The sequence below is a fragment of the Leptosomus discolor genome, chromosome 1 (assembly GCF_034619465.1).
Source record: "Leptosomus discolor isolate bLepDis1 chromosome 1, bLepDis1.hap2, whole genome shotgun sequence".
NCBI classification, from domain to species: domain Eukaryota; kingdom Metazoa; phylum Chordata; class Aves; order Leptosomiformes; family Leptosomidae; genus Leptosomus; species Leptosomus discolor.
This window is the reverse complement of record NC_141391.1, coordinates 152,310,791-152,322,898: the sequence shown is the minus strand read 5'-3', so window position 1 is coordinate 152,322,898 and position 12,108 is coordinate 152,310,791. Positions and strand designations below refer to the sequence as shown.

At 41.3% G+C, this 12,108-nt stretch overlaps 1 protein-coding gene across 3 annotated transcripts in view; it reads left to right on the top strand.

Annotated features, from left to right (window-relative positions):
* The window catches only part of TMTC1 (transmembrane O-mannosyltransferase targeting cadherins 1), a 141,622-nt gene that overhangs the window by 11,701 nt on the left and 117,813 nt on the right, over positions 1-12,108 (top strand). For 2 of the 3 annotated variants that reach the window (XM_086467427.1, XM_086467439.1), the window contains exons 2-5: positions 749-926; positions 2,637-2,710; positions 3,909-4,085; positions 6,039-6,245. In XM_086467427.1, the coding sequence (XP_086323553.1) occupies positions 749-926; positions 2,637-2,710; positions 3,909-4,085; positions 6,039-6,245 (636 nt within the window). Of the gene's footprint in view, positions 1-748; positions 927-2,636; positions 2,711-3,908; positions 4,086-4,862; positions 4,866-6,038; positions 6,246-12,108 lie in introns of all 3 variants that reach the window. The other variant, XM_086467434.1, reaches the window with a different exon arrangement.

Genomic DNA, 12,108 nt, shown 5'->3' with positions numbered 1-12,108 from the left:
ACAAATGTCGTAACAGCTTGTTATATTTTATTTTTTTTTACGATCGACACAAATAATGAACCCTAATTGTCTCATTGAGTCTAGGGTGGTGTTAGCTAACTTATCTTTACAATCAATGTCCTTATAAAAATGATGCTAACTATTAGATCAGCTATTTAATGCAGCCCTGATGTCAGTAAAGCGTTTAAATAAAGGCTTAACCTTCAGTATGTGAAAGGATATTGAAAGTTAAATGGGAATAAATGCACCAGTAATGCTAAGCAGATGCTCCAGTGCCTTACAGAGTCCTTGTCTTGCCTGTTCCCAAGCAAAAGCATCTATTCTGTAGTAGCAAATAACTACCCGTATTGTAAAGCTGCCACGTGGCTGAGACAACCGCAGAAGGTGCCAACAGGGAAATAGGACAAGCACTGCGTACTTCTGATGTTGGCCAGTGTTATTTGCTGCTAAGGAAGCACAGACGTTGTCTCACTGCAGTAAACTGTACTGGGAGGGCACAAGCCTCTCCCATCTCCGTGTCAAAAAGGTTGCAAAATGCAGCCACGTATTTTAAAATTTGGGGAAGTGGTTTCTCTTAAATCAGATAAACCAGAAGTTCAGAGCGATCCTCACTAATTAGTTTAATAGCACGTACATTATAAGACTGCAAATCATTCAAAAAGCATAACTTAGTGTTTGAAAGATGTCCTGCAATAGCAAGGACAAGACCTCTCCAGTCTAGTAATGGTTCTGTTTTGTTTCTGTACAGGTTAAACATATTGCTGGCTGGTATGAACCCCTTCTATTTCCACGCAGTGAATGTAATTTTACACTGTCTAGTGACTCTTGTGCTGATGTACACTTGTGACAAAGCTGTGTTCAAGGACTGTCGACTTGCTTTTGTCACGGCAATGTTCTTTGCTGTGCATCCCATTCACACCGAGGCTGTAAGTATGTGACACAAAAAAAGGGTGACACAAAAGCTAAAAATAAATGCATACTTTGAATTTTTTTTTTTCTTAAAGAAACCTCTGAGTCATACAGAATATGGTACTTGTGATTTTTGCTGTGGAGGAGCAAAGGTGAGAATATACTATATTTAAAATAATTTGCAGAAGTCATTAAAAAAGTGTATTCATCTTCAATCTTTCTGCTCCAGCACTAAATTCTAATTGATGGTCCTAATCAGTGATGCCAGGAATAAATTGACAGTCATTCAGCTGATGAAAATGTAGAGTCTTCTGAAACCAAAGACCTCAGTGAGGCTGTGCTCTCCTGCTGCGACATTGTTGCATGCCCTCAGTCATCTCCTATAGTCATCAATTTAAGGGAGAAAAAGTGAAGGGAGCATTAGTGTGTATTCTACAGCAGATCGCTCAGATAGAGGTGGTATGACCCATGGATTAATTTATATTGATTTCAATTAAAAGCTAGGAGTATCATCCTCAGAAAAAACTTCTTAGCTTAATAAAAGTCATGGTAAGTTTACAGAGCTACAGCTCATGTTGGACATTTTTCTGTTCGTTATAAGGAAACGTTTTAAGACATTGTCATGCTAAAACTGCAGTCTGTTAGCATGGGGAGGTACTTCTGTAGATAAAATGGGTCTTGCTGTCTTTGAGAAGGAAATGCAATGCCTAGCTATCCGTACTTAAAAAAAAGAAATACACTCATTAGCTGAGATACCATTGACATCACACGCTCTCGTTAGGAGCCTTTGTAAATGAGCGAGGGAAACGGCTGCCACGGCTGAGAACTTTTGAGGAGAGATTACCTTAATAACAGAAAGCCACGAGCTTTACAGATACTCCCTGTGCTGTCTCGTGTGAACTAATCAGCTAGGCTCCTTTCGATAATACAGCCTTATATTATAAGGGAGGTTTTAGTAGAGGGACTCTTTGAATTTATTTTTGTCTGGGTCGGAACTTAAAAAGGTTAAAATAAATGCCAGAGCACTGAATATAGCTTAATTATGTAATCTCAAAAGAGGCAAAATTTCAAAGGGCCTTTTATTTGCTTTATGGGCCATTTTTAGATCTTTATGAAATGGAATATTGAAATGGTTTGTAAAAAAGAGTGTTTATACATTCTTCTTCAGTATTCCCTTTTTTATAAAAAGATTTGTTTAATTAATATGTAAAAAAAAAATCTCTCAAACTCAGATTATTCAGAAAGAATAAAATACATACCACTCTGTCACTTTTTGGTGATAAAGTTCATTCAAATATTAATAATTGACTCATTCCTATATAATAAGTCTTCTCCAAAGAGTTGCTCTTTTATTAGTCTTTTTCTTTAAAAAATCTCAGTTCTGGGAGTTGGGTATGTTTCTCTTTTGAGCCTTATTATACAAAATTTAAAAATATCCCTAAAACTGGCATTTCTTTATGCAACTTTATTAATAATTTTAGTTCGAAAGTAAAGAATGCTTTAACTGTTGACTTACTCATTTGTTTTGCCAAGTGAGAAATGCAGCAGACAAAACTGAGCATATCCTACACTAAACAAGTAACATTTCACTATATTGAGGGAGGATAACACTGAAAGATAAAAAGCGTACAATGGTAGCAGTTAGCATGGATAGTTGAAACTGTCACTGAATGCACATGCCTTTTTATATACGTGCTTTTACACCCGTGTGTCTCTCTTCCTTTTAGGTAACAGGTATAGTAGGCAGAGCGGATGTCCTTGCCTGTCTACTCTTTCTGTTGGCTTTTCTCTCCTATAATAGGTATGGATCCTTGCTATCGGTTGTGGTAATATCATGAGGTGTTCTAGTCTGAGGAGGAGACAAAGGGGAAACCTGTCAGCTTTCCGTTGCTGTTGGCAGAGGTACTTCCCCCAGCATTGCTGTGTGGAAGCATCCTGGCCCCTGCTTTTAGCTGTGCACTGCCAAATTAGTGATGCTTAAGAGAACAAATAAACCTAAGAAGGAATGTCAGCTTTTAAGGTCCCCTCTTCCATTGACATTACAGCTGACCATACACTAGAAGAGGGCTTGTAGAGCTAAAAATTGTGAAGAAATGTTTTCAACAGAAGGCAGATTGTCCGTATGTGGAGTGAAGAATGGACAGATGAGTGCTTGCCTTTGAAACACGTGCTGTGACTGTGGGACTCTGAAATACCTGGTCTGGCAGAGTTAAGGATTGTGTCTAGACCATTAGTCATCCTTTTCAGATGAAAACTTGGCACTGTTTGCTGGTCTGTGTCCTAAAACTGTGACTGAACAAGTATAGATAAAGAAATAGCTTTACTCAATGGGATTTCTGCCCCTGTTGCATTGTTACTTTGTTTTGGAATGGCACTGTGTCGTCTTGGCTGCGTGGAAAAACTGCTTATATCCCTCTTGGGCTGTTCGCTACAAACCTGCAACGCTGTTTTCATCATTATGTCATACTAAGACATAAAACTGGTTAGTGACCCTGCAGGAATCACATTTGATTTTTGTTCATTCTTAACCTTCTTCCTTCTCATACAGACTTGCTGCGTGGTCTGTTAATGATCAGGAGACATCTTTGACTTGGGCTAGTGTGGGTGGGATGGAGGAATTTTTGCTTGCATAGTGTATTTTATCACAGAAGGAGAATTAAGCATGTGTGTTCTAGATGACGGAAAGCAGGTGTTATTCTGCCCTTTCTGTCTTTGTGCTTACTCTGCTTTCCTCTGACTGTTTCAAGTCCACTTTATCTTTCTGCTTGTCTTTTTCCCCTCCTCTGTTCAAGTTCTTGGTGCACCTCTCAATATTTGTGTTTTCCCTTCCTGTCCTGTGTCTAAACCTTTCTTCATTTATCAGCACACAGTGTAGATTGTTCATGTCCCTTATTACCAGCATCTTAAGAAATTAAGGAAAAGTATCTCAGTATTTGTGTGAATGTAGTAAATATGAAAATAACACAGAAGTTAAAATATTTGTCAAATCTGTTTTTCAGGAGTGTGGATCAGCTTTATGTTGGGGAACATTTCCCTCCCACTGCCTCCCCATTCTTTTTGCTGCTTAGTTTATTCCTTGGGACGTGTGCAATGCTGGTGAAAGAAACTGGAGTCACTGTGTTTGGTGTTTGCTTGGTTTATGACTTCTTTTCCCTCTCCTGCAATGGACTCAAACTGTAAGTAACTTGCTATGCTCACCATGCTTTTCAAGTGTTGCTACCTGCGTGTGCAAAACATATATTATTATATACAGCACTGTGGGAGATGGACTTGCCCTGCTGGATTACATGGCACGCATTTGACAAGTTTGGAGGGCACAAAGGTTTCATTTTTGTTTTTTGTTACTCTGTTGCTGCCTGGTAACTTTTGCTGGGCAGATAGACCCAATGTGAAGAACTGATCTCTAAAATGCTCAATTCACTCTGGCAAGACTAACGTTTATTTTTTCTGTGGGAGTTCTGACTGAAGCATGAACGTAAGATTTCTCTGGCTTAACTCGTTCCATTTTCAACATCTGCTTGATTGTTCAGTCACAATGTCACGGCTGTAGAAATACCATATGATGTTTAGTAGTAAAATCAGGTGTGATCCTCTCTGTCTTTACAGAATGGAAAAAGAGGGAGAATAGCCAGTTCTGGAATGATTGGAATAATTAGCAGTTCTCAGCAGTCACTGGAGAAAAATCAAATACTCTGAAGTTTGTCTCCCTCACCCACTTAATGTCACAAATAACTATGCTGTTCTATATCTCCATTAAAAGTCAGAAGTCTTTTTGTTTGATAGAAGTTGGGTTTTTTTATCCATGTCTTTCACAAACCATACCTGGTGCAGATCTATCAACAAACATAAGAACATAAGAGTTTACTGCCACTGAGAATGGGAGGTTTTGCTCCTGCCATTGCTTCTTGTGTTCTGCCCTACAGGCTCTGGAGCCTGTCACACCCCTGCGTGAGCAGGTGTACCTAGGTTATAAAAAAGAACACTGAATTCGTGTTTTCTGCAGTAGTGAATTAAATCAGCTCCCAGAAGGGTCTGGGGAGTGCCAGCACTGGCACAATGTGAGAGCAGCAAATGCGGGGAGGAGAAGAGGGACTCTCCCCTTTCAGAAGCTTCTCTCCTGTTTCAGCCATTCCTGTAGGTCCTAATGGGGGATGAACCATGTTTCAGGTCCATCTGCCCGCCCTCCAGCCCCTCTAGCAGCAATAGCAATCAGAAGGCAGGTACGATGGATTGGCAGAGGATTCCTCCTATTTTGACAGGATAAGTAATTCATAATGGTGTAACTGGTGGGCAAGAAGCCAGTGAGGAGTGTTCTGGGGTGACAGCCAGCACACTTGCTAACACTTGCATTTACAGTCTGCCAGGCGTGTTCCATGAGCTGCCTGGCTAAAGGTAACACAAATGTTAATTAATTGGGGGAAAATCTGTGCCCTCCTCCTTCTCCCTTCCCCTAGATTCACATTCTAGTGGCCTCTTCAGGTTATTTCTTTGCTTCACTAGCACCCAGTTGCCCAGATGTTGCAGTTATTTAGCTTGCAGGAATGAAGCTCTTTAGTCCAGATGTGCTGCATTTTCATATTTGCTCTGGTTGCATGTATTGTGCACTTTTCTGTCTGTCTGGTTCGCAGGGTTTTATGACTGTATTTGGCTTTTTTAGGGGGCAGCAGAAAACCAGCAGTCTTCTACATGCTGCTGAAACTCATCTCCTTGTGCTCCTTCCTGCAACCTGTAAAGATTTGTTTTCTGTTTAAATGAGGCAGAACACCAATTATTTTCTGCAGCAAAAAATTTAGGAATGACACCATATTCTTCCTTGCAGTCCTTCTCATCTTACCAGAGGTCCAGAGAACAGCTTGATATGAGAGTGCTCATCTTCTGTTGCTGTCAGGTCTCTAGATCTAGTTAGGAACTAATAAATCCTGTCCTCCCAGTGAGCAAAGACTTTATATTTTGGATTAAATAAAGTGTCATCTGTTGTAGTTAGATTCTGTTTTGTGCTGTTTTCGTAATGTTCAACCTTTTGATAAGTAAATGTGAAACATAAAAATCCTTAAATCCTTTTCTTTCCCCTTTCACCTCTTTTTTCCCCCCCCCCCCCCCCCCCCTCTTTTCTTTGCATGCATAATCAGGAGAAACGGGGGGATCCACCAGAGACCTGCCCGGCAGCCCGCAGCTTCTCCCTCTGCCTCGCTGCAGGTCCCTCCAGCCGGACGGGAGAACGGGAAGCATCGCTTTGCTCACCGGGGCACCTGGAACTCCTGCCACCCGGCGTCACCTGAGGAGCAGCGGAGCAGTGGCCTTTCTGTGCCCAGCAAAGCCATGTGGGCCATTCGGAGGTACTGCTGGCTACCTGCCACTCCGTTGTGGTTTAGTTTGTGCCTGATCCTACCTTAAAATGTCAAGTCATTCACTTTGTTTTAGCCATTTTTATCCTGAAATGTGATGTAATTTTTCTTATGCTATTGGAGAAGTAAGAGAGAAGGTGGAAGGAGGGTGAAGGGAAGAAAGAGGAGGGAATCGAAAAGTGCCTTTCTTCTGCTTGGGCAGAGGAGAGTATCTGAGGACTGTCCATGTCCTGAAACTTTCTATCCTAATACGCTATTGGTAGGCAATGCTCTCCTTCCCAGCTTCTCCATGGAGAAAGCCAAAACTGTAACGCTAGTTTGAATGTGAAGAGGGGGAATATGTGCATATGTACAATAATGCCTGAAGTGAGGTGAGTGAAGTGTGAGCAGCATATTCTGATATTGCTATATATCTATATGTACACATTTGTATGTATAATTTGTTTGTGTACGCATATTTATGTGTATATAAATATATATATGAAAGCAGAGATGGTGCCTGCTTTTGCTTTATGTCTAAGAATGTGCATGTAATGGTGAGAGCCTGCCTCAGGCAGGAACAGGATCTTCACTGGTCTTGTCCAGCTGTTCTCAGCATGTTCATTGTGCACCTCATTGGGGAAGGAAGGGCTGTACCCTAACTCAGGGCCACACTCTGGCACAGGACCAGTGCTTGGTGCCCTTATTCCTGTGGAACAGCACTGAGTTAATGAGTGTTTAAGGGGTTGTGACTCAGCAGCTGCCCCATGGATCTGTGCCAGAGCATGATTTTTTATTTTTCCTTTTAACCTTGACCTTTGTACAATCTTCCTGGTAGCCCTTGCCCAGCTTGCCTTTGTCGCTGGCTTTTGGTTTTAACTACGAAATACTCAAAATATGATTTAGTTTGGAGACCTGTAATAATGAATTACCTACTCCTTGGAGAAAGTGTTTTGTTCCTTAAACAGATCAGGAATTACCTGCTGCAGTCCTCTGATCATTTAATGGTTGGCACCTGAACAGGCCCCATGCAGCACTCGTGAAACCTGGGAAAGGGTGTGTTTTATTCCCACATAACACCTCTCATTAGTCAGTTCAGTAGGAGCTATTTATTTGTTGTAAGTTGTTGTGGGTTGTTTTTTTCTAATAATCTTCTTACTGTGTCAGTATTGATGCCACATAGGTGTTACATGAGATCTGTAACTTCTCAGATCACAGAGTCTGTTTACCTGTAGGTTAAATGGTTCAACCTACTCAAGGGCTTCTGCCTTGCAGGTGTTTTGTCTGATGGGTTTGACTTGGGGTTGGATGTGGTTTTGTTTTTTTTTTTTTAACAAGAAAGGGAGTCGTTTTGGTGCTGTTGCCTCTCTGTGTGGGAATTTGTGACACACAAATGATAAGGATGTCAAGGCTTTTCAGAGTGGGTAAGTGCTAGCTGCTCTGGCACTGAGACTCTTCTGGTCATTTGGAACAGCTTCTAAAGTTGTTTGTTTGAATTTTGTCTTCTGTATCCCCAAATGAGTACCACAATTAGGAAGCGTGGGTGACTGGTTCCTTCTGATATGCCAGAGCAGAATGGGCTGCTCAAAAGCCTTGTTTAACATCTTGTCTCTAGAGTTTAGGACCTGGTAGGAAGCAGTAACCTGAGCACGACACTGGTGCAGCTACTCTTCCTGGCCTTTGCTCTCCCCATGTTTCTCTCAATGCTTTTTTTATCTTTGATACTTGTATTTGTTTCTATTTTCCCTGATGGATACTATGGTGGAGGGTATCAATACAAAAAATGTCTTCTGTCTTGCTCCATCTTCTTGTTCCTTGTTTCTTTCTTCCTACTGCTCCTTTCCCCTCTCTTTTGTTTTGTTCTTTTTCCGGATACCTTCCCTCTGCCCCCACTTTTGGGAACGTCCCTTTCTTACACCAAGGGGAAGGCCCCTGGTTTTCCAGCCTCTACAGGAGAGGCTACAGAAGTTGTGTTGGAGAGACCGTGCACATGGGATGGCTTCAGAGGGAGCTTGTCCACACTGCCAGCTGGCGTTTGCTTTTCGGCAGCTGCCTGTTCAAGTGTTGTAAGGGATTTCTGCATGTGGCAACTGAAGCTCTGCATGTACATAGCTGCTTTCTTTTTAAAAAGGGGCTCTCATGGTGTAAGCCGCTCAGCTTCTCTCTTCAAGTGACTGACTGTGTACAACATACTTGCAACAACCTGTTGTGTGGTGGTTTGCTGTGGGATGTAGAGCTGTCTTGGTCCCAGTGGCTGAAAGAGAAGCCTGCTGCCACACATTTGTGTAAGAGTTGTGCCTGAGAGCCTTGGGAGAAAGCCTGGGATGGGTTAATGGATGCTGTTTGAAAGAAACTGCTCTAGAACACTGTTGGCAACCTTCTTTGCTAGTTTTTCCCTTGCTCCAAATTCCTTTTTTTTCTGTAAGCAGGATCATGCTGGATAACTTGTTGCATGGAGTGACAGCCTTATAGAGTCTGGGCAATTTGACCAGTGCCTGCTTGTCTAATGTCAATGTTTGTTAGTTGCTAATAAATGTGCTGCTACAGCGTTTGTAATTTCAAGAGATCTTCTTAATTCTCAACCACATGGAATGTGCTTGCAGTAGTATGGAACAGCAAGATTAAATGTATTGCAGCTCGCTGACTCTTAAAATGACGTCCATGTCTTATGGAGGTCTGCGGACCACTACGTGATCGTATGACTGTAGTCTTCTCCTTACTTCCATTTGCTGACTCCTCTCAAAGGACAGATTAAAATAGTTGAAATACTTTCTGTACGCTGTCTTTTTTTAGTGCTATTGGTGTATTATAAGACAAGAAGTAGGAAGCTCTCAAGGCAATTGCTCTATTAAAATACAATCCATCTTTAAAAAAAAAAAAAAGGAAGTAAATCCTTGCTATAGATGAAAAAAGATAGAAGGAAAAAATGGAAGTTGCTGTCAAATATACAAAATTGATTACACAGTTTCTCCTCTGTAACTGATGTTTCTCTAGTTGTGTAGGTGTTTTCCATGGCAAAAGGGAGGGGAAAAGATTTTAAATATTTCAAAAACTCCAAAATTGGAGGGCAGATTGTGCACAGTGAAGTAGCTTCAGGTACCTTATCTAGTGCACCAGGCTGCTAGTTGAAAGATCTTAGTTAGAATAAAGTAGTTGTGCACTGCTTAATCTGTAGTTTTACGTTCTTGAAATGTGAGCATTTGGTTTCTATTTAATAATAATTTATTATGTATCTTGCTACTAGAGCTAGCTGAAAATGCAGGAAAACGTAATGGAGGAGTTAAGGGAACCAGTCTCATTAGCAGTAACTAGAGCTAGTTATGTAAATTCTTGGTGCAGAGAGATTTCTGTTTTTTACTGTCATTTACTCTTACCTTCAGCTATCCAGTGAATGTGTGGGTTGCAGTCCTGGGTACTTGCAGGAGTAAGGAGTGTAGGTTTTATCACTGCGATTTATTGCAGTTTTAGGGGATGCTGGTATATACTACTGAAACGAGGTAACGAGGATCTCTTATGAGTTTGCTCTATCTCCCTGAATTTTAAGACCTGAAAGAGGTTTGTGACCACCTGTGCCCTCCTGTATGACACAAATAGAGAAGGGCAGACAGGAACTTTCATGTCAGGCTTGTACTTCTGTTTGGGATAAGGCCAGAGCTTCAGTGCTTTCACAATGACGATGCAGCATATATAAACATGTCCTATTAAAAAGCAGTATCGCTGCCAACACCTCACTGCTCACCACAGTGGTACTCTGTTAGATCCATTAATATGTTTAACAAGGATGATATATGTAAAACAACAAGTTATCGCAGTGCCTTGTGCGAGTTGTGTCCATAGTTATTGTCACTCATTCTCTTTGTCTTGATTTGATGAACCCATTGAAAATGGAGATTTATGTTGTTTTTTTTTTTTAATTCCAAAGCTATATGTAGCTGTAGTATGCTATGTCATACATGCATCACACTCAGCACTGCTAAATGCTGTCCAGCCCGTGGACACACTCATAGCACTTAATCACCCTGATGCTTTTGAGCTTTGTAAATGAGCCTGTGGTGGGCCCACGGTCTAAGCTTCTTGAAAAACAAGACACTTCAATAGCTTGCATACTTTTGAAACTGAAATCTCTGTTTCTCTTTGACCTAGAAACTGATTTTTATTGTATCTGCTGTTGATGATTTAGCTGGTGAGACTCTTCCCTTGAAACGGACAATAGACTTGTGTTTAGTGCTACCATTTTCCATGCACATGAACTGTTGCATTAGTTTTTTGTGTTTGTTTTTGGGTTTTGTTTTTTTGTGTTTTGTTTTGGTTTGGTTTGGTTTGGGTTTTTTTTGCCAAGTGACAAAATGAGAGAAGCAGCAGGTGTACTTGGAGCTGTGCCCAACAGCATCACTTTAAATCTCTGTGTACATGCATAAGAGTGTGGGGGTGTTCACTACTTGTTAGCATTGTGGGATCCGGGCACAAAACCCCATTGATCCAAAATTCAATGAAATCCTTAAGGCTATAGCAGGGATAAATGTGATCTAATGATTAAACCAGCAGCAATGTTGTTTCCTTTTGCAGTAGCAGGGAAAGAGAATGGAAATGCTCTGCAGAACGTGGTGCATTCCAGGGATGGCTGCGCTGGCCCTAAGATTGATATACTATGAGGAAAAGTATGTTGAGGTCATAATGTATCTTCCCTGATTCCCTGTGCAGCGTGCGTGGTCAGTGCTTGAGCTGAAACAGATGCTGTTCTCCAACATGAAGGAAGACCAGAGGGAGAAGGGGGGGAAAGCGTCAGTACACATAACGTGTGACTGCGTAGCAATTGCTTGGTGTTGATTTGGCTTTTCCTCACTGGGGGCTTCTACTTCCAATTCTTGTGTAGCAATGATTTTTTTAAAAAACTAATTTGACAGTATAGCACATTTCTGCTTTAACATGAAATTTCTGTTCGAAAAGCAGAACTCTCAGCTGCATTTCTAATGCTTCCCCCTGCACACAGTGTAAAGCTATCTACTAGATTCACAACTGATACAGGCAGAACAGCTTTCCTGGTTTCCCAGATAGGGGATTTCAAGTGTGCAAGCTTTACCCTTTCTTGAATTTGTTAGAGGGATTTTTCTGTGAAGGTGTGTCTCGCAATATGAAACTGTCTGGGTTATAAAGTGTGAGAAAGACAATTTCTGTTAGATTTGGTACAACTTTCTTAAACTTTAGTAAGTTGTTCTTAGTTGCACTCACACGCCCTGAAGGTCAGTGCTAGTTGTGTTCATACACAAAGCAGCAAAAAGCACTGTGTGCCTCTGACAAAAGATTAAGGTAACTATTAGTAATGTATTATTTTGGTCAGGGGCAAACATACACAGAAGAAAAACCTGGATATTTGTTGCTGGCCTAAAAGGTCCTTGCCATGCAACAGCAAAATAGCAAGGAAGGGATAGATGGCTTTGCAAATGCACAGCAAATGTTAGTGGAGAAATTTGAGGATAGTGGCCTGGTTTGGGATTCAGCCTGTGGTGAAAAAGGTTGGGGAGTCTAGCAGTCAAAATGGTTTTCTTCCCTAGGAAAGCAAAATGAGTAACCTGGAGCATTAAGCAATGGAGCCAGCCTAGGCTTTTCTGTTCCTTCTGCTCCCACTGGTCATCTCGCAAGGGTTATGTGGCTTTGAAAATAAAGGAGCAAGCTCCTAGTCTGCGATGCTCCAAGTAAAGGTTAGTGTTGGATTGGCTCCTGTGTGAAAGGATAGAAAAGGAAGTGCTGAACTGTTGCAGGCTGTAGGCTGATTTTTTTTTTTTTTTCAGAATTTATGTTTAAAATTGAGTTGAGAATAGGGCAAGGCAATTCCACCCTGAAAGACAAGTAGGACCCTGAATCCGAAGGCCTAGGA